The sequence below is a fragment of the Grampus griseus genome (genome assembly GCF_964374135.1).
Source record: "Grampus griseus genome assembly, chromosome: 2".
Taxonomy (NCBI): domain Eukaryota; kingdom Metazoa; phylum Chordata; class Mammalia; order Artiodactyla; family Delphinidae; genus Grampus; species Grampus griseus.
This window is the reverse complement of record NC_139018.1, coordinates 99,716,148-99,738,797: the sequence shown is the minus strand read 5'-3', so window position 1 is coordinate 99,738,797 and position 22,650 is coordinate 99,716,148. Positions and strand designations below refer to the sequence as shown.

The 22,650-nt window shown below is 36.2% G+C and overlaps 1 protein-coding gene across 1 annotated transcript in view; it reads left to right on the top strand.

Annotated features, from left to right (window-relative positions):
- RFX7 (regulatory factor X7) overlaps positions 1-22,650 on the top strand; it is a gene marked incomplete at its 5' end in the record, with an annotated part of 149,997 nt that overhangs the window by 30,165 nt on the left and 97,182 nt on the right. Inside the window, one exon of the mRNA XM_082647706.1 lies at positions 22,433-22,466. Within this exon, the coding sequence (XP_082503832.1) occupies positions 22,433-22,466 (34 nt within the window). The remainder of the gene's footprint in view (positions 1-22,432; positions 22,467-22,650) is intronic.

Below are 22,650 nucleotides of genomic sequence, written 5' to 3'. Positions count from 1 at the left end.
CAGTGATTGAGAGTCCGGCTGGTGATGCAGGGGATATAGGTTCGTGCCCCGGTCCGGGAAGATCCCACGTGCTGTGGAGCGGCTGGGCCCGTGAGCCATGGCCGCTGAGTCTGCGCGTCCGGAGCCTGTGCTCCGCAACGGGAGAGACCACAACAGTGAGAGGCCCACGTACCGCAAAAAAAAAAAAAAAGTCAATTGAGCATGTTTGAATGGGTCTAGTTTTAAGGTGCTCTGTTCTATTTCATTCATCTATGTGTGTTATCACTCTGCCAGTATAGTCGTAATCCCAGTACAGTCGTAAAATGAATTGAGAAGTTTTCCCTCCTATTCTATTTTCTGGAAAAGACTGTAGAGTTGGTGCTAGTTCTTAAATGTTTGGTAGAAATCTCTAGCGTTTCTGAGCATTTAAATAAAAGTTTATTTAATTCTAAAATTTTATTAATTTTGTGTCAGCATAATGAAAGTGAAAGGATAAGTCACGAACTGAGAGAACATGGTTGCCACATAACTGAAAGATTAGTATTTGAAATATATAAAGAAGTCCTCCAGATTACTAAGAAAGAGAAACAAGTAAATAGAAATTTGGGCAAAAAATGTAATCAGGCATTCCGTAAAAAGGAGACATGTTTGTTTGTTTATTTATTTATTTTTGGCTGTGTTGAGTCTTCGTTGTGGTGTGCAGGCTTCTCATTGCGGTGGCTTCTCTTGCTGTGGAGCACAGGCTCTAGGCACGTGGACTTCAGTAGTTGTGGCACACAGGCTCAGTAGTTATGGCTCACGGGCTCTAGAGTGTAGGCTCAGTAGTTGTGGTGCATGGGCTTAGTTGCTCTGCGGCATGTGGGATCTTCCCAGACCAGGGCTCGAACCTATGTCCCCTGCATTGGCAGGCAGATTCTTAACCACTGCGTCACCAGGGAAGCCCTTGCTTTTATTATCTTAATTGGCACCCTTATAGGTATTTTCGATTTCTTTTCATTCTAGACAGTGTAGCTGTTTCATGTGTTTCTATTTACATTAATTATTCTGGTTGCTTGTTTACTTTAACTTTGTGCTGTGATGTTCACAAAGTCCTTAAACATGCCTAATTTCAACTGCAGCAGCTTTAGAATCAGATGAGTTTTTGACCCTCACTCCTATTTGATTTCATAAAGTTTCTCTTTTGGTTTGCAGGAGCATAAAGACCAAAATAAGATTTGGGGAGGGTAGGATTTTAATTAAATTAATATTGTATTTCATAGACATTATGACTTGAATATAGGAAGAGGGTAGGTATTACAGCTCTCCAGACAGATCATTGCCTTTTATACTGGACCAAATCAAAAAGGTGTTCCTGATAATTTAGTCCTTAGAGTTTATGTTAGAATATTGTTAGGAACTATACCTTCAAAGCCTACCCTAACAATACAGTATATTCTGTTCTTAAAGCCCTTACCAACACTCTAGCATTGATTCTCCCTGGGGTTGTGGAAGTAGTCTTTCTTACCTGAGCTTCTAGATCATTATTTCACAGCTTGAGTACTGGTTTCTCAAGATGATCCATGAGAGTAAAGTATCTTTGTTAAGTTAGTTGGGAAATGCTGCATACTGTAGCCCTGTTTCTAACCCACTCTAAGATGGAGACAGTGCATGGTAGCATGTTAAGGTGCATGAACAGTCCTGTATTATAAGGATGGGGGAACCTAGAATATGTTTAATTTTATTTAACTCAACAGTTTCTAAATTTACTTGAATATTGGCCACTTTTCACATGGGATACCTATTTGTATTAGGAGGAACAGTCCTCACAAAATGCAACTCTAGAAAAAATACCAGCAATATGTCACTAATGTCTACTAACCTTACAGTTCTCAGTTCCAGATGACTGGCTGCTAACATTTTCATACTCTTTTTTACTTGACAACTACCTTCTCCCTGTATTATGTTATAATCACTGTATTATGTTATAATCCCTTATTGACTACAGCACATAAATGGTTTATCATCTGTGCCTGTGATTCTTGGTTTTAAGTGAAGGGCAACAGGCTATTAGCTTAGTGACTTGTTTTGGTAGGGACAGATATTGGGATACTGATCCCTTCATTGTCCTAGGAAGATCTAGAAAAAGAATTATTCCACATGAATCATGAAGACAGTCTACCCAAGAGATTGATAGTTTCATATACTTTTTAAGGAGTAAATATAATTAAAGAGTAACAGATGACCTGTTTGGTCTCTGCTTGCTTACCTCTGAAGCCATCATCAAACGTACTTATATTCTTTTAAGCATAGCCCAGGAGACATACTGTGCCATACACCTGTGCTATCCAGTACACTAGCCACTAGCTACATGTGGCTATTAAGCACTTGAAATATAGCTAAATCATATTGAGATGTGTTAAGTAGAAAATACATACTGGATGTCAAAGATTTAGAAGTATGAAAAAACAATCTAAATTATTTTAATGATTTTTGTATTTAAATACTGAGGTGGTAATTTTTTTCTCTCTTAATGGCTTTATTTTTTTATTAAAAATTTTTTTATTGGAGTATAATTGCTTTACAATGTTGTGTTAGTTTCTGCTGTACAATGCAGTGAATCAGCTATATGTATACTATATCCCCTCCCTCTCAGACCTCCCTCCCACCACCTCCCCCCATCCCACCCATCTAGGTCATCACAGAACACCGAGCTGAGCTTCCTGTGCTTTATAGCCATCTGTTGTACACATGGTAGCGTATATATGTCAGTCCTAATCTCCTAATTTGTCCTACCCTCCCCTTCCCTGTCCTGTGTCCACATGTCCGTTCTCTATGTCTGCGTCTCTATTTCTGCCCTGCAAATAGGTTCATCTGTACCATTTTTCGAGATTCCACATGTGTGTGTTAATACACGATATTTGTTTTTCTCTTTCTGGCTTACTTCACTCTGTATGACAGACTCTGGGTCCATCCACATCTCTACAAATGACCCAATTTTGTTCCTTTTTATGGCTGAGTAATATTCCATTGTATATATGTACCACATCTTTATCAAGAATATTTTAATGATTTTTATATTGAAATACTGGTGGTAATTTTTTGATGTATTACTTATAAAATATTTAATTAAAATGAATTTCATCTGTTTTTTACTACTTACTGTGACTGCTGGATAATTTAAGATTACGTATGTGGCTTGTATTATATTGCTATTAGTCAGTGAGACTGTAGATAATTTTCCCATGCACTGACAGATCTTCAAGAACTGAACCTCGTTATTTAGGTTTTTATAAAGCTTTCTGGCCCAGGGAAGAATTCTGTTTTTGTTTTGAAAACTTTTGACCTAAGATCAAATGATCCTTCATTCTGTAAGTCTCTTTGAAGTATCCCAAGAAGAGATTATTACCAGACGTTCCTTTATGAAATCATGCTTTAGGCATAGAAAGATGAAAAATCTAGATGTTTCTAACTGTATCATTAATAAATTATTTTACCTATTTGAATTGATAACTATTCTGTCTTTAAAATATATCAGTATCTTCCTTTCTAAAACATCTGAGCATTGAATATCTTTGATCTCCTTGGATGATCTTCTACCTTATAGATTGGAACACTGTTTTTAGGTTAGGCTCTCTGCTTTTGGTTCTTTTAGTGCTTTGGGGGAAATAATTTTAGTATTAACTATCAAATTGGTTTTTACCTTTCTGACAAAAGTCCTTGATTCTTGAGCTTAAATGGCAGACAGTAGGACATTGAACTTGGTGGCTTCGTTTTTTGAACAGATATTGAAATACTGAACGCTCTACAGCCCTAATAAAATCTACAAAAGGGTAGTAGTAAGTCATGTCTCAAGAAGGCAGTATACACGAGGGTCACTTCAAGTACAATTTTAAGAAATATTCTTGTAGCCGTTTATATGAACCATTAGCATAGTTTCTGATCTGCACATCAAGCATCACTGCCTGCATCTGCCATCTTCAAGGAAGTCTCATTTTAAGTTCAGTCCTCTATAGCCATTCTCACTTTGGTTTCCTTCTTTTAGAATCTCAGTTAAGCATCTAGTAATGACTACCACAGGTTACTATAATGCTTTTTAGTTTAAAAAGACTTACACAGGGCTTCCCTGGTGGCGCAGTGATTGAGAGTCCACCTGTCGATGCAGGGGACACGGGTTCGTGCCCCGGTCCAGGAGGATCCCACATACTGCGGAGCGGCTGGGCCCGTGAGCCGTGGCCGCTGAGCCTGCACGTCCGGAGCCTGTGCTCCGCAACGGAAGAGGCCACAACAGTGAGAGGCCCGCGTACCACAAAAAAAAAAAAAAAAAAAAAAAAAAGACTTACACGTATGTCACCTATTGATCACACATAAGGTACCTCCAAAGAAAATGAAGTCACTTACCTTTATCTCTGTTTTTCTCAATTTAAAGATCTGCCTTCTCTCTGATCCTGCTTTTTCATAAGGTAACATAAGATATGAAGCTGCATGGCTGTGTAACTCTTTTTCTGAAACTATGCAGTAGGGGGAGAAGAATAGTTTACCCCACTGGGCTACCCACATGATTCTGTCCTCTGCATAATTTAGTTTGTTTTTGAAAGTTAAATATGTTTATTATAAAAATTCAAACAAAAACAGAAAGTGTAAAAAGTTTTTTTTTTTAAGTTTGAAAAGAAAACAGAGCCTCTCAAAAATCTCATCTCCCAAAGAAAATGGAGTCACCTTTATAGATGGGTCTCTATGTGCATGCACTTGTCTCATGTTTCACTTCGTTATTTTTATGGGCACTGTTAACCTGTTCTGTTTGGAACCTGAGGCTGCCTCTGCAGATCAGCACTAGAGGGCATTGAAGCCCAGCAAAGAGGATATGGCTTGGGAGCTAGTCAAAGCCTTCATCCAGCCCACTTACCGGCAATACCTAATGTTTTTTGGAGAAGTAAGTTCCCAAGTGATGAGACTAGGGCACAGTTTTTCTTCTTAATTAAAATATCAGTGTAAAATAGAGGCATTATTATCAGTTAGTATTTTTTACTGGATAATGGGGCAGTGTGTGACTACCAAATGTAAAATAGATAGCTGGTGGGAAGCAGCCACATAGCACAGGGAGATCCATTTGGTGCTTTGTGACCACCTAGAGGGGTGGGATAGAGAGGGTGGGAGGGAGGGAGACACAAGAGGGAAGAGATATGGAGATATATGTATATGGATAGCTGATTAACTTTGTTATAAAGCAGAAACTAGCACACCATTCTAAAGCAATTATACTCCAATAAAGATGTTAAAAAAAAATCAATGAGTGACCTTGCACAAGCCATTTAATCTTTTTGATCCTTAGTTTCCTTACTATAAATGAAAAAGGATTTGACTATTTAGTTTCATTTAACATTTATTAGCAATCCATTACTTGCTTCTTGTTGCAGTATGGCTTTTATATAAATCATCTTGTTTAATCTTCACAAAAAATTTTGGAGGTATTATTCCTCAAGAAAAAACTGTTCATCTAAGTAAGAAGCATATCGCTGGTAGTGGCAAAATTGGAGTTCCTTCTTTCAAAAACCACAGTATTGGGACTTCCTTGGTGGTCCAATGGTAAAGAATCTGCCTTACAATGCAGAGGACGTGGGTTCAATCCCTGGTCAGGGAACTAAGATCCCACATGCCGCGGGGCAACTAAGCCAGCACGCACCACAACTACTGAGCTCGGGCGCCTCAACTGGAGAGCCTGCACGCTGCAAACTACAGAGCCCATGCACTCTGAAACCTGTGCACCGCAACTGCAGAGCCCACATGGCCTGGAGCCTGCATGCCACAGCTAGAGAGAAGCCCATGCACTTCAAAGAAGAGCCCGTGCGCCACAACGAAAGATCCCGCGTGCCGCAACTGAGACCCGACGCAGCCAAAAATAAATAAAATAAATTAAAAAATAATAAATAAATCTTTTTAAAAAATATTTTTTTCCTGCTACATGTATCATGGTGTTTCTTACTACATAAATTTCTTTGAAGGAGTCTTTTTAACTTTAAAAAGTATATTTATGAGCAAATGCTTTCCTTTTATTTGACTGCACATTTGAATCCTGTTGACTATTTGAACTTTTATTATCAACCTGAAAATCTGCATTGAAAAAAATTGGGCAAATGCATAGATTGAGACTAAAGAGAACAACCAGTATTGTTCAGTACCCTGCCTCCCCAAAGTACAGATTTTTACAGTCCTTTTAGAGCAAATTTTAATGGTAAAAGTCAGCATTTGGAACAACCAGCTCATATAATGAAAGACGCCTGTATGTGGAAGAACAGCAAAAAAAGGAAAAATAACTCATTAGAAACTTTTTATGAAAATGAGTCATTATAGTCTAAACTTTGTAATACAGTCATCCCTCATTATCTTTGGAGGATTGGCTCTAGGACTCCCCTCGGATACCAAAATCTGCGCCACTGAGATCCCTAATACAAAATGGCGTAGTACAGTTAGCCCGCAGATACTGAGGGCTGACTGTACTACCAACATGATTTTTCAGTATCACTCAGTAGACATTGGTTATGGTGGATGATCTTAAGTATTCTATATAGTCCTCTCATAGAATTTAAGTCCTTCAGAGTTTTATCAACATCAGAAGGTTTCTAGGTCTCAAACTATTCTCTCAGCTTTAGGACCTACATGGTCAGTTTGCTTTTCTTTCGAAAAGGAGCTACTAAGTACTCCCACTTTCTAAACGTTTTTTTGAAAAATTTCAGTTGTGTACAGAAGGAGAGAAAATGCAGTGAACTCTCCTGTCCTTATTCAGCCTCAACAACTAGTCTCTAGCTAATCTTATTTTTATATAACCCAATCTATAACCCTCCATTGATTATTTTGAAGGAAATCTCAAACATCATATGATTTCATCTGTTAATAAATATAGCTCTATGATTAACACACAAAAAAAATAGTGATTCCTTAATATTTGCAAGCATACAGTCAGTGCTCAAATTTCCACATCTCATTTTGTTTTATTTTTTCCTTTACAGTTTGTCTGAATCAGCATCCATACACTGCTGTTGGTTGATAATCTCTTAATCTGTAGATGTTCTTCTAAATTTTTTCTTGTAGTTTTTGTATTTGTTGAAGAAGCTGGATCATTTGTTCTCGGGATTTTCCCACAGTCTGGGTTTTGCTGGTTTCATTCCCATGGTGCTATTTAGCGTATTTTTCTTCCCCTCTTTTTCCTGTATAGTGGTGGTTAGATGTATATATGGTTCAATATGCAGACATGGTTCAGTATTTCAGCAAGAATATTCCCTTTCACTCTTATGGAACATACTTCTTATACTATACTGAACTAGATACCATAATGTTACTCGAGGGAGCTGTTTTTCTGTTGAGGGCCACTGAGACAAAAGTCATTCTAGGTCTCATTCTTTTCTTTGTTTTCTGTTTTCCCCCGCCCCCATTTGACTTTCAGGTTAAGAATGGTTGGGAGGAGACTATTCACCCACCTGTTGATTGTTCCTGTATTATTTAGTTAAGGATGTAGAAGCCACATGACTGTTCTGAATAGTAATAAATACAGCTTACCTCTTAACAGCTTTTCCAATCTCTCTAGGCTTCCTGTGGTACATATAGCCACCTTTCCTACAGGAAAAATTCAGCTAGAGTTATTATATCGAATTCTTGGTATATCTTTGCCCTTTATACTTAGGCTTCGATGAACATTCTGCAAAGACTTGATGTAACAATCAAGTGATGTTTACAACATCACAGTTTTCTGGATTTTTGAACCAATTCAACACCAGGAAGGCCATATTCTCATCCTGGGAGAGAAAAAGCAGAGTCAGTATCAGTTACACATGAGTAATATCTTTGCCTTTAACTTTCAAGAGTTCTGGAAAGTCATCTTCCTGCAGACCACCTCTGAATCTGTTTTAATACCTTTTGACTTGTATGGGTCTGATATTTAGTTTGCACCAAGGACTATGATCTGAATACTTTTCCCCACACTTCCATCCCTACCTTGCCTTCCTTTCTTTCCCTTTTCTTCCCTCTATTCCTCCTTTTATTGATCACACATTTATAACTGCCTAATATGCACCAGGAAAAGTGATTTTAAGAAACAGATTAATAAGACATAGGCCTTATCTTTAAGGGAAAGGGGGGACTGCTGGGACCTTTAGTTATCTATATGAAAGAAAAAAAGCTTATATCACATGCAGAATCCAGGGAGATTTAACCCCTTAAATGTGAAAAGCAAACATTAAAAAAAAAAAAACCTCTGTGGCCTCATGATAAGGAAGACTTTATTTTTTAAAGGAAGACTTAAGACACCAAAAACACTTCTCATGAAGAAAAATACTAATAAATTTGACTATATTAAAATAAAAACTTTCTGTAAAACAATGAATGCCATAAAACGAAAAACAAGGTGCAGCTGGGGAGAAGATATATGTAATTCAAATAATTGGCAAAGGATTAGTATCCAAAGTATAAGTGGGCTCCTCTAAGTAATATATATATATAATATTGGCAAATAACCAAATAGAAAAATGTGTAAAGGATATGAGTAGGTAGTTCACAGTTGAAAGATTAATGGTCATTAAACATGTAAAGATGTTCAGCCTCACTAATAGGGGAATGCATATTAAAACAACAAAATATTTCACACACATGAGATTGGCAAAAGTCTGTCATTACCACATTTTGGAGAGGATAGGGAGAAATCATTCTTATGCACAGTTCATGGAGTGTACTTTGAAGGCAGTTTAGCAATAATTAGAAAGTTGAAGATCAACATTCCAGAATTCCCCTGCAAGGTTTGTCTATGTATGTTTCTGTATGTGTCTATCTGAGGAAAAGTCTTGGCAGTGTGTATAGTAAGATCTGTGTGCCACATGTTTGTTGCAATATTGTGTGTTTCAAAAATAGAGCTGGAAATACCATAAAAGTCCTTCAGTGAGAGAAGGTATAAATAAAAAGTGGTATGTTCAAATAATGGGATACTATATGTATTACTTTGCTAGGGCTGCCACAACCAAGTACCACAGATGAGGTAGCTTAAACAACAGGAAATAATTTTCTCATACCTCTGGAGGCTAGAAGTCCAAGATCAAGGTTTCAGCAGGGTTGATTCCTTCTGAGGGGTATGAGGGAAGGATCTCTTTTACAGGGCATTCTCCTTGGCTTGTAGGTGGCCCTCCCCTTATGTCTCTTCACATTATCTTCCCTCTATGTATTTCTCTGTGTTCACCTTTCCCTTTTTTATAAACACACCAGTCATATTGGATTAACGTCCCTCAAATACTGATTAACATTTTGACTTGATTGCCCCTATAAAGACCCTATCCCCAAATAAGGTCACATTCTGAGGTACTGAGGGTTAGGACTTCAACATATGAATTTTGGGGTGGGAGAGATACAGTGCAACCCATCACACTATGTAACAGTTAAAAATGGATAAACTAGAATGAATCAAAGCAGATAAACTTCTAAAGCCTATTAGGTAAAAGGAAAAAAAAAGATAGAGTGATATATGCATCATAACTCCATGTCTATAAAGTAATTTAATTTATAATTTAACAAAATTATAATAAATATATATAAGTTTACATAATATATATATTTTATATATAATATATGTATTATATATATATTTTATATATTATATATATAAAATATATATAAATTTATAATTTCCTTCCATGTCTATAAAGTAAACAAAACTGCTTTATATAGTTTATGAGTAAACTCAACATCTGTAGTAAAAATCTCAACATTTATGGGAATGGTAAACAGCAACTTCTGGATAGTTCTCACCACTGAGAAAGGAATGGTGAAATGCAATTGCAAAAGGACCATAGCAACTTCAGTTTTATCCGTAAAGTTTTCTTCCTTAAGGGAACAAAGGCGTAATGTTCAGATTTGTTCAAACTGGTTGGCAGGTACATGAGTGTTATTAATATTCTTTGTAACTTTGCTATATTCCTGCAACTTGATAATTTAAAAAATAATAAGAGAAAAGAAAATATTAGTGAATGGAATAATGTCACTAAGTTGAAAAGTTAATTTTAATAATATAATCAGTAATTAAATCATAGGCAAAAGTTATAGAGTAGTGACAAGAGTTAATTCTGGTTGAAATTAGTTTTAATGTTCAGAGCAACAAAATGAATTTTATGATAAAATTAACAAACGTTTATAATACAGGCATACCTTGGAGATATTACAGATTCGATTCCAGACCACTGCAATAAAGTGAATATCAGAATAAAGTGAGTGGCATGGATTTTTTGGTTTCCTAGTGCATATAAGAGTTATGTTTACAATATACTGTAGTTCATTAAGTGTCCAATAGCATTGTGTCTAAAAAAAAAAGCAATGTACCTACCTTAATTTAAAAACACTTTATTGCTAAAAAATTCTAACCATCACCTAAGCTTTCAGTGGGTCATAATGATTTTGCTGGTGAGGGTCTTGCCTTGATGTCGATGCTGCTGACTGATCAGGGTGGTGGTTGCTGAAGTTTGGGGTGGCTGTGGCAATTCTTAAAATTGCAGTAAAGTTAGCCACATCGATTGACTCTTCCTTCCAAGACTGATTTCTCTGTAGCATGCAGTGCTGTCTGATAGCATATTACCTATAGTAGAACTTCTTTAAAAATTGAAGTCAGTCCTCCCAAACCCTGCCACTGCTTTATCAACTAAGTTTATGTAATATTATAAATCCTTTGATGTTATTTCAACAATCTTCACAGCATCTTTACCAGAAATAGATTCCATCTCAAGAAGCCACTTTCCTTGCTCATCCATAAGAAGCCACTCCTCATCCATTCAAGTTTTCTCACGAGATTCCAGCAATTTGGTCACATCTTCAGGCTCCACTTCTAATGCTGGTTCTCTTTTGCTATTTCTACCACCTCTGCATTTACTTTCTCCACTGATGTTTTGAACCCCTCAAAGTCATCCGTGAAGGTTGGAATCAACTTCTTCCAACTCGAATCATGAATGGAATCTAGAGTGGTAAATCCTTTCCAGAAGGTTTTCGATTTACTTTGCCCAGGTTCATCAGAGGAATCACTGTCAGTGGCAGCTATAGCCTTACAAAATGTATCTCTTAAAGAATAAGACATGAAAGTCAAAATAAGTCCTGATCATGGGCTGCAAAATGGTTGTGTTAGCAGGCGTGAAAGCAACATTAATTTTGTTGTACATTTCCATCAGAGCTCTTGGATGACCAGGTATATTATCGATAAGCAGTAGTATTTCGAAAGGTATCTTTTTTTTTTTTTTTGAGCATAGATATTCAATAAACCGTGCTATAAACAGACATGATTCCATCTAGGCTGAGTAGATTTAGCATAATTCTTAAGGGCCCTAGGATTTTCTTAGTGGTAAAATGAGCATTGGCTTCAACTTAAAGTCACCAGCTGCATTAGCCCCTAACAAGAGAGTCAGCCTGTCCTTTGAAGCTTTGAAGCCAGGCATTGACTTCTCCTCTCTAGCTATGAAAGTCTTAGATGGCATCTTCTTCCAGTATAAAGCTTTTTTGTCTACGCTGAAAATCTGTTGTTTAGTGTAGCCACCTTCATTATTGATCTTAGCTAGATCTTCTGGATAACTTGCTGCAGCTTCTACATCAGCATTTGCTGCTTCACCTTGCACTTACATGTTATGAAGGTGGCTTCTTTCCTGGAACCTCATGAGCCAACTTCTGCTAGCTTCAAACTTTTCTTCTCCTTCATCGAATTGCAGAGAGTTAGGGCCTTGCTCTGGATTAGGCTTTGGCCAAAGGGAATGTTGTGACTAGTTGGATCTTCTTTCCAGACCATTCAGACTGTCTCCATATCAGCAATAAGGCTGTTTTGCTGTCCTATCATTCATGTGTTCACCAGAGTAGCACTTTTAATTTCCTTCCAGAACTTTCCTTTGCATTTGCAACTTGGCTGACTGGTGCAAGAGGCCTAGCTTTGGGCCTGTCTCAGCTCTCTACATGTCTTCCTCACTTAGTTTAATCATGTTTAGCTTTTGATATTAAGTGAGGGACATATGACTCTTCCTTTCACTTAAACATGTAGAGGCCATTGTAGGGTTATTTATTGGCCTAATTTCAATATTGTTGTGTCTTAGGGAATAGGGAAGCCTGAGGCGAGGGTGAGAGATGGGGGATTGGCTGGTCAGTGGAGCAATCAGAACTCACACAACATTTATTGATTAATTTTGCCATCTTATATGGGCTCAGTTCATGGTGCCTCCAAACAGTTATAATAGTGACATCAAAGATCACAGTTCACCATAACAGGTATAATAATAATGAAAAAGTTTGAAATATTGCAAGAATTACCAAAATATGACAAAGAGACATGAAGTGAGCAAATGCTGCTGGAAAAATGGCACCTGTAGATTTGCTTGATGCAGGGTTTCTCATCAACCTTCAATTTATAAAAAATGCATTGTTTGTGGAGAGCAAAAAAGCAAAATGCAATAAAACAAGATATTTCCGTGTCCTTTGTAGAAAGCAAGAAGTTCACTTTTCATACCTGAAGAAGTTTGAACTTTTGAAGTGACTCATTTGTGGAGCATTGTGTTGGGCATGTTAGGGAACATCTCATATGTGACTCAACACATAGCATATATATGACTTTATTCTCTACAGTCTAGAGCAGTGGCTCTTAACTAGGTATGTATGATAGTAGGTGGGGCATTTTTGGTTGTTATAATGTCTTTTGACACTTAGTGGGCAGCATCTAGTAATGCAAAACATCCTGTAATGTATAGGACAAACTTGTAAAGAAGGATGCCAATAAATGTCAATGGCCCATTGAGAAATGTTGGTCTACAGGCTAATTTCCTTTCAAAGCAGATCACCTGAAGGTTCATAAAAGCAGATAAGAACTGTGAAACAGTAACTATTTTTAAAGCATTTTGGGTTATAAAAATAAACAGTACTTTCTTGATTAGTCACCGGTAGCATCAAAATGAATTTTTCTTTGTTTTATGATAACAATTATTTGTTTTTCACTGAGGTAAAATTTACGTAACATAAAATTAACCATTTGAAGTGTACAGTTCAGGGACTTCCCTGGTGGCGCAGTGGTTAAGAATCCTCCTGCCAATGCAGGGGACATGGGTTCGATCCCTAGTCTGGGAAGATCCCACAGGCTGCAGAGCAACTAAGCCTGTGTGCTGCAACTACTGAGCCCACATGCTGCAACTACTGCAGCCCGCGCCTAGAGCCTTCGCTCCACAACAAGAGAAGCCACCACAGTGAGAAGCCCACACACCACAACGAAGAGTAGCCCCCGCTCAACACAACTAGAGAAAGCCTGCATGCAGCAACAAAGGCCCAACGCAGCCAAAAATAAATTAAAAATAAATAAAAAGTGTACAATTCACTGGTATTTAGTACATTCACAGTGTTGTGTAACCAACACCTCTGTCTAGGTCCAGAATTTTTGTCATTACCCCAAAATGAAGCCCCATATGCATTAAGCAGTCACTTCTCATTCTCCTGTCGTCTCAGCCCCTGGCAACCACCAATCTGTCTTCTTAGATATTGTGGGTATTTTATATATATGAAATCATATAATATGTGACCTTTTGTGTCTGCCTTCTCCTGGCACAAAATTTTTAAGATTCATCCATGTTTAGCACATGTCATTACTTAATTCCTTTTTGTGGCTAAATAATCCCATTGTGTGGCTGTATTGCATTTTGTTTATTCGTTCATCCATTGATGGACATTTGGGTTGTTTTCACCTTTTGGCTCTTGTGAATAGTGCATCTGTGAATATTTATATACAGGTTTTTGTTGGCATAGCTGTTTTCATTTCTTTGGGTATATACCTAGGAGTAGAATTGCTGGATTTTATGGTAATTCTGTGTTTAACTTTTTGAGGAAACGCCAACCTGTTTTCCACAGCAAGTCTACCATCTTAAATTCCCACCAGTAGTGTATAATCGTTCCAATTTCTCCACATTCTCACCAACAGATCCCAGTTATATTTAAGATGACACTCTAAGTAATTGAATCAAAATGTCTGGATAGTGGGATTTTTTTATCACTATAAAAAATATAAAATTTTTTATATTTTTCTGGCTACACCTTTTAACCTTTATAGAATTAGCCACTATTACTGTGGTTATTTTTTAATGTAAAATTTTATTTGTTCTCATTTGAGCAAACTAAAAGTAAATGCTTCACATTCATTATCGACAAGTGTAAGGTTAAAATTCGTTTTATATGTTGGATTGTGAGCTGAGTTGTAATCCACAAAAACGATCTGAAGTCTTAATATATTTTAACAGAAGTATTTTACAAGAGAAGAATGTAAGAGTTTGATTGGTCCTGGTAAGACTAGAATGCAAAAGGTTCTTACGGTTGATATATTACACGGCACTCTGCTACCTCAGATTTTCTGTGGGTGAAGTCTTGTATCTAGTGTTCACAGATCTCTATTTCTGCAACACAAGAATTTTGAATCAAGAATATAGGAATTGTGAGTCTGAATTCAAACTTGGGGAGTCCAAATAAATTTAGAAGTAGTACTGAACTTTTGGATGGAGGCCAAACTGGTGTTGGAAGAGATGAGTGGGAGTCTCTTAGAATGATATTATTTGCATTAAACAAATAGTTTAGAAACAACTTGTTTAAAGTGGGGAAGCAGGTTCTGAAATGTTTTTAGCAAGAGAAGTCTCTAAGTGTTCTTTCACACATCCTTTTACTTACAGTGTATTTATTATATACCATGTGTGTTTGGCCCATGACTGTTAATTTAGTTATTGTATCATATTTTAAGTCTGAAGAAAGGAAATGTTACAGGGTATTTTTGTGAAGTGTTTCTTTGAGGTAAAGTAGGCTTAGATTAAGTTATTTGTTTTTGTTTTTCAAACATGTGCTTCTTCAATTTACTCTCTTTTGTGTAGTCCTGCTGGGTAAGAAGGTTTTCCCCAGCTTCACTCTGTAATTTGATTTAGGGAAAACAAAATATGCTTTCTCAAACTGTACCCCTCTTCCATAAGTTTTTATATGCTCTCCTTGCTGGTGTGTTTTCCCCTTTTTCTTACTCCATTGGTCTAGGATTAAGCTTTACTTTATAACATTGTGGTGATCTGACTTGATATGCGAAGGTTGAACTAAAAGATTTAGAAGATGAATGATTGTCATGTTTCATAAACTTTGTAATTACAATAGCACAGCAAAATTATCATCCTGATATTTTGTTTTTATCTAATACCAAAATACCAGGTTGATACTATTTAATTAAAATGTTTACAAAATAACGATTTTTAAAAAAATAAGTGAGACCAAAAGTTTAATGCATATCAAATATTATCAATTATCAACAATTCAGAAAATGTCAAAAACCTTATAAAAATATTAATGTTAAATATATATTATTTGAACATAAGCTATTTGTGGATAAAATTAACAAAATACATTTTGAATAAAAATACATTTTTATTCAAAAATAAAAATGAAGAACACTTAAGTGCAGGTTCAAATGTGCATCAGTGGTTCATTATCGAGCGATGATCGTATCTTTGTGCATATTTTTCCTGCTGCTGAAGAAGTTTTCTTAAACTTAATGAGTTGAAATAATGGTGAAAAAATAATTATAATCCCAAATATATTCATAGATAATCTCATTTCTTGTTTGATAGCTTTGATATTTTTTAATTTAAATTTTATATATTTAAGGTTCATTTTTGATTGAAGTTTTAATGCTCATAGTTTAATGAGTCAAAAAGGTCTTACAAGACTAGCTAAGAAGAACCACAGTCCCCCAACCACTAACTTATTGCCTTGTCAGAGAGAAAAGCCAAGTGCGGTAAATACCTCCTCTCTCTTTTGCTCTCTCACCTCCTTCTCGTGACTAATATCAGCCCACTGGAAACCAAAAGGGAAGGAAGTCATATAGATACAATGCATAAAGGCCAACCTCCTTTTGCAGAGGGTGGGAATTGGATCTGAAAGGGCAAACAGGAAAAATTTAGCCCAATAGTTTTAATTTCTAAGACACCACTTTTTAGTGACTTTTTTTTTTATATATAGTAATATAGTACCCAGTTTTTGGTTTTTACCTTTGTGAGGATTAAAATTTTTTTCCTTCTTTCATGGTCTTCTTCCTTCCAAGTGACGGTTTCATGCCCCCTTTATAAGGGGAATGTTCTGTCTTCCATATTAGAGATTTTTCCCAATTGTACACCCATCCGAGTGAATTTAAGAGTGAGGCACAAAAAGCTGACAGGAAGGTCTTTGCAGATGGATGGGGCTTCTGCTTTCTCATTCAGTAGGCCTGAAGTGGGACTTACAAATTTGCATTTCTAACTAGTCCCAGGTGTTGCTAGTCCAAGAATCACATTTTAAGAACCACTTTATTAAGGATACTCACATCTATGAAAGGAATGGATTGGAGGGAAGCAGAGAGAAAGGTAAGCTGCAGTGCAGAGAGTTCTGAAGCTACAATGGCCCATCAGAGATGTTCAAGTTAAGACAAAGATCTGGGCCTTTATTACCCCCATGTTGACCAGCCTCTGGATGTGGGCTGTCCCTGGAAGGAGATATGACCTTAGGGAGTGAAGTTTTCTTCAGTATAGGTATCCCCATAGGGGACTGACAGCTGAGGGCTTTCTGCTGGAAGCACTCCCAGCAGGTGTGAGGGACAGAGTCCTTCTTTCCTGAAAAGGGGAAATGGGTATATTACAGTATATTACAGAGTCCATATATGCTCTTTCCCAGTCATTTGCTGAGCTTCTTTGGATATGTAAGTTTGTGTTTTTTGCAAAATTTGGGGAAATTCTGGCCATTATCAGATATTTTTCTGTCTCATTATCTTCTCCAGTGGTACATAATTAGACCACTTGATATTGTACTATGAATTTCTGAAGCTCTGTTTATTATTTTGAAGATCTTTTTCTTGCTCCTTTAGAATCAGTAAAATGTATTGATTTATTTACTGGTTTAGTGTCCCCTTTTCTGCTGTAGCTGATCTCCTTTAAGGTAATCCAATGAATTTTTCATTTCAGATATTGTCCTTTTTACTTCTAGAATTTCCATTTGGTTCTTTCATTTTGGTTCCGTCTCTCAGCTGAGATTCCTCCCAGGTGTACATTTATTATGACCATATTTTCCTTTAAATACTTGAATGTGTTTGTAATACTTGCTTTGAAGTCTTCATCTGCTAATTCTGATGTCTAGGTCATTCAGGATTTGGTTTCTTTGAGCTGCTTTTTTTTCTTGACTCTGGGTCTCTTTTTCCTTTGTTCTGGTAAATTTTGCTTGTGTAACGGGTATTGTGAGTGATATGTTGTAGACTTTGGATTCTGTTATTTTTCTCTGATGAGTGTTAATTTTTTTTATCCTGGTTGCCAGTTAACAGGGCTGGATTCAAACTCTAACATTATCTCTTTTGTGTTAAGTAACAACAAAAGTCTCAACTCACATCTTTACACCTTCCAGCTATTGCTTTTTGCTGGTAACCTTGGAGTCTTCCCAAATGAAGGTCATCCAAATATTTGGGCATAGTTTATACAGAAATTTTGTGACATTTTCCTTTCTGGGATTCATCTTTATTTTACAGTGGCTCTGGCAGCCCTAGACTTTGTCCTGTGGCTCCTCAGCTAGCAAGAAGGCAGATTTCTGCTTCCGTCCTGAGTGATTGTTGCTGTGTGGGCAGATGAGTGCTGTCAGGCAACAGCCCTATAAATACAGCTCCTACCTGGTGCAGTTCCTTCTTTTAAGGATGACTTCCCTCCAGTTGCCACCTGTTTTTGGTCTTGTTTGTTTTTATATTTTAATGTTTGTTTTTATATTTTATCCACAGTATATAATTGTTAAGGGTGGGAAGGTTACTCTGATATAAGTTAGCTTGTCATTTCAAAGCAGAACATTACAATATTGAAGCATTATTTTATTTTAGTTCAGTCAAAGCATCCATTATTCAAAGAATATTTTAGGAAATTGTAAAACATCCAGTAAATGGAATATTACGATACATTATGTTAAATTTTTGAAACAAAATTTGGAAACAAGGATGTCTGCTATCACTGCTACTCTTCACCTTTAGATGAGAGATTTTAGCCAAAGTAATTAGATAAGAAGCGGGGTGTGGGGGTGGGGGGAGGCCTAAAGATTGGAAAGGAAAAAAATATTTTCATTAATTGTAAATGAAATTATTATCAACAAGAGAATCTACATACTATTAGAACAGATAAGAGTTCAGGAAGGCTGCTGGATATAAGATCAGCATAGAATACCAATAGTTTTTCTGCACATCAGCATGCACATTAGCAAAAGCCAATTAGAAAACATATTAAGAAAAAAGAGATACAGTTTACAATACCATCTACAAGCTACCTAGTACTCTGTAACAAAAGATATAGAGAAAATTACATGACATTCTTAAAGAACAGACAAGAATAAATTCAAATTATCAGTCAACTCCCCCAGTTCAATCTACAACATCAGTGCAGTTCAATAAAACTCTTAGGACTTTTGTTGAGTTGGAAAAACAAAAAGCTCACCTGGAAATTAGAGGTCCAAGAATTCTCAAGGCTGTTCCGAAAATGGTTAAGGAGTGTCATACAAATTCAAAGTGTGGTGTTGGCTTAAGTATAGACAAGTAGATTAATAATAAAACTGAAAAAAAGCTGGAAACAGATTCAAACATATATGTAAACTTGACATAATAAAATAGAGAACAAGTGGTTTGCCAGATACCAAACAAGAATAAATTCTGATTAAAATAAAGATCAAAAACAAAAAAGCTACCTTCAGAAATTTTAGAATGAAATATAGAATGTCTTTAAAACCTTAGCTAGATAGGATTTCTTATGACAAAAAACACAGGTCATAAAGGAAAAAAATTAATAAATTTTACTAAGTCAAAAATTTAAACTTTAGTAAGTTATTAAAATGTACCACTAACAAACTTAAGTATATGTAAGAAGCAAAAGATTAGTATCCAGAGTATATTAAGAACGACTACAATTTAGTTAGAAATCATCAACTCCACTTAAAAATGGGCAAAAGCCAAGAACCAACAGTTTATGGAGGAGAACCCATGTGGTCAAAAAGCAGGTGAAAAGGTATACAACAATGCTAGTAATTGGGATAATGGCAAAGAGTTTTTCATACCCATTAGAATAGTAAGTTTTTAATATATGTCAGCATAATATATGTATCATATATAAATGGCATATGTATATACATTTTTTTTTCGCGGAAGTTGACAGGAAAATAGGGACTACATATGCTGCTGATGGAAGTATGAATGTATACAAGTGCTTGCGAAAGGAATTCTGTAATACATAATAAAACTGAAAAGATACATCCATGAATCCTAGAAAATCAACTTTTAGACTTATAACTGAGAAATTTTTGATTGTGTATACCAGGAGACATGTGCAAAGACATTATTGCAGCATTGTTTGTAGAAAAACTGAAAAGTACATAATTGGCTTTCAATAGAGGAATGGATGAATAAATTTGATACATTCATTCAATGGAATACTTCGAGCAGTTGAAATAAATGGACTTCATCTAAGTGTGTCAACATGGAAAGATCTCAAAAACAGGGTTGAGTGAAAAGGACATTTGCAGAATATGTACAATGTAATGGCATTTATATAAACACTTAAAAGCTTCGTGGAGCAATAGTGTATGTTGCTTGTAGATCTAATACAGGTATTGAAATACCACCTGGGAAGGTTATACATCAGATTAATGATGGTTGTGTTTGGGAAGGTAGGGGAGGGTGTGAGACTGGACAGAAGAACAAAGGGGACTTAAATGTCTTCTATATCCCTCTATCATGTTTGTGTTAAGTAGGAAGGGCTAGATTTAGATGTGTTCCCATTTTACTTTATAAGTTTATTCTTTAAAAGGCCGTCTTTTACATTTTCTTTTCAGAGATTTACCAACTTGTTTGTTTGTGATAGGAAGTCACAGTCATCCTCTTTACATATCCTGTAGAGCAGTCAGTTTCTCGTAGAAGGGGAATATATTTAGATCTATTGTTTTTAAAATAATCACATTTTCAAGTTCATATTAATTTCTCTGAAAACGCTTTCTTAAGTGGTCCCAAAGAGTTGTCTTTATATGGGGGACTAAAGTCATTCATTTATTCAACAGATTTTATTGAACATCTAACATATGCCAAATGGTAATACAGCAGTGAGCAAAACAGATGAATCCTGCTGTCATAGAGTTTAAATTCTAGACAAGGAAGATAGCCAGTAAACAAATAAATTAATAAAAATATTAAATGGTGGTAAGTGCAGTAATGAAATTTAAAACAGGATAAGAGGGCTAGAGCGTGATGGAGAGTATTTTACATGAGGAAGTAGTCAGGGAAGAAGTGTCTGTGAAAGATAATATTGAGCAAAGTCATGAGGAAAGTGAACAGATAAGTTATATGGGAGAAGATTCTTAGATGCTGACCGAAAAAGCCAGTGCAAGGCCCTACTCCTGCCTTGAGAAGCAGCATGGAGGGCAGCGTGGCAGGAGCTGAATGAATGAGGAGTAGACTAATATGAGATGAGATTAGAAAAATAGCAGAGGGCTGGATCATACAGGGCTTTGTTGGCCGTGACAAGGACCTTGGAGCGTAGGACTAATGTGGTGGACGGTATCACTCTGGCTACTTGGTTGAGAATAGCCCACAAGGTAGGTGGTGGGGGTGTAAAGATAGAAGCAGGGAGACCAGATAGAAGGTTATTATAACAGTTTTGAAAAGAAATGATAATGGTTTAGACCAAGGTGGTGAGAAATGGTTGTTTTGGTTTTTTTTTTTTGGCTGTGTCGGGTCTTAGTTGCCGCACGCGGGATCGACGTGTGGGCTTCTTTCTAGTTGTAGCACTCAGACTTGTCTCTAGTTGTGGCACGTGGGCTCAGTCTTTTCTCTAGTTGTGGCATGCGGGCTTCTATCTAGTTGGGGCATGCAGGCTCAGTAGTTGCACGTGGGCTTAGTTGCCCCGTGACATGTGAGATCTTAGTTCCCCGACCAGGGATCGAACCGGAGCCCCCTGCATTGGAAGGCAGATTCTTAACCACTGGACCACCAGGGAAGTCCCGGTTGTATTTTTGATATATTACTTTTTAGCGTCAATTCTTAATCTGTAGATTACCTTCTTATCTCAGGGAAACTGTGGGAGTTATTAAGAAGAGGGAAAAACAGCACACTTTAGCTGCTAATGAGTGAGAAGCTATACACACAATCTCCAAAGATTTTAAACTTCTAAAGATCTTCTGTGGGATGGTAAGGAGGGGATTTCAGTTCCTCTTACCTAGAGGTATCATTGACTTTTTCCTTTTAGTCATTGTGAATTTTGCAGTTGAGCTTAATCCAGTCATACTTTGTTCTTTAAATAATGAAATTTGAAATTCAAGTACAGGTGTAAAGTTTTGAGGTTACTGATTGAATTAACTGAATTGTGATTTAAATACTTATTTTTACTTACTCTATAGATTAACTGTATAGCTATATACAAAGGTAAATAACCACTTTTTTTTCATTTATTTGGCTCTAGAACCTTTTATGGAAAATAATTTGGTTTGTAACATCTATTCAAGATAGTATATAAACTGTCTTTGAACTTTTGCATGATTTCATTGCATTTGCACTTTGATATTTTAAAATCCAAATTATAGTTCAGTTATTTTATACCAGCTTCATTTATATTATATATTAATTGTTCACTTATATTCAATAGTTCAGTTAAATTTTTATATAGTGGCTTTTTGTGTTATTTCTAAATACAGTCTTTCTCTCCAACTTATTACCATATTAGCTAATCTTTATTATTACTTTTATGTCTATGGATTCTGTGTGTGTGTGTGTGTGTGTGTGTGTGTGTGTGCATGAGAGAGGGGGAGAAAGAGAGGAGGAGAAGAGAATCTACTTTTTTTTTTTTTTTGGCTGTGCCATGCGGCATGCAGGCTCTTAGTTCCGCAACCAGGGATGGAACCCGCGTCCCCTGCAGTGGAAACAAGGAGTCTTAACCACTGGACTGCCAGGGAAGTCCTCGAGAGAATCTACTTTGTAATAAGTCTTTAGAAATACAGATAATGTTACACCATTATGGCTTTTAAATGCTAAACAAATCATTGTCCAGAGTGGCAGGCATAGAATAAAAATCATAATTCATTGTAAACCCTGTGTTCTATTTCTATGTGTAATAATACATCTGCACTTTTATGTATCACTAGAAACAAACTTTGTTCAAAAACATCTTTTACAAAGATAGAACATATCAGCAATAGGGTGACTGTAGCAGTGAACTCAGAAAATATTCTGATCATGCTTTAGGATTGAATTTAGTACAATGAGTGGGAAGCAGACTTGTTTTGCTTTGTGAAACATGCAGTTTTAGGGTATGATGCCTAATCTTAAGAACTTTTGCTTATTTTTTTCATAGTACAGATAACGAATTACCATGTCTGTTTGAAAATGCTTTGAACATTTAATAAATTTATCAGTCTTATTAACTTAACTTTCTTTTTCTTTTAGCAAAACTATACAATCTAAAGTGGACTGCATTTTGGTAAGTAAAATAACTAACCTTAAAGTTCTTTTGTTATAAGGCTTTTCCCACTATATAAAATACATTTTTGAGTAAGTATTTATTTTAAGTAAAACTCAATTTAAGTGAATAAAATTTGACATTTAATTACAACCCTAGGGGTGAACTGGCTATGTGCTGTCTAGATACTTTCCTATATCTCATC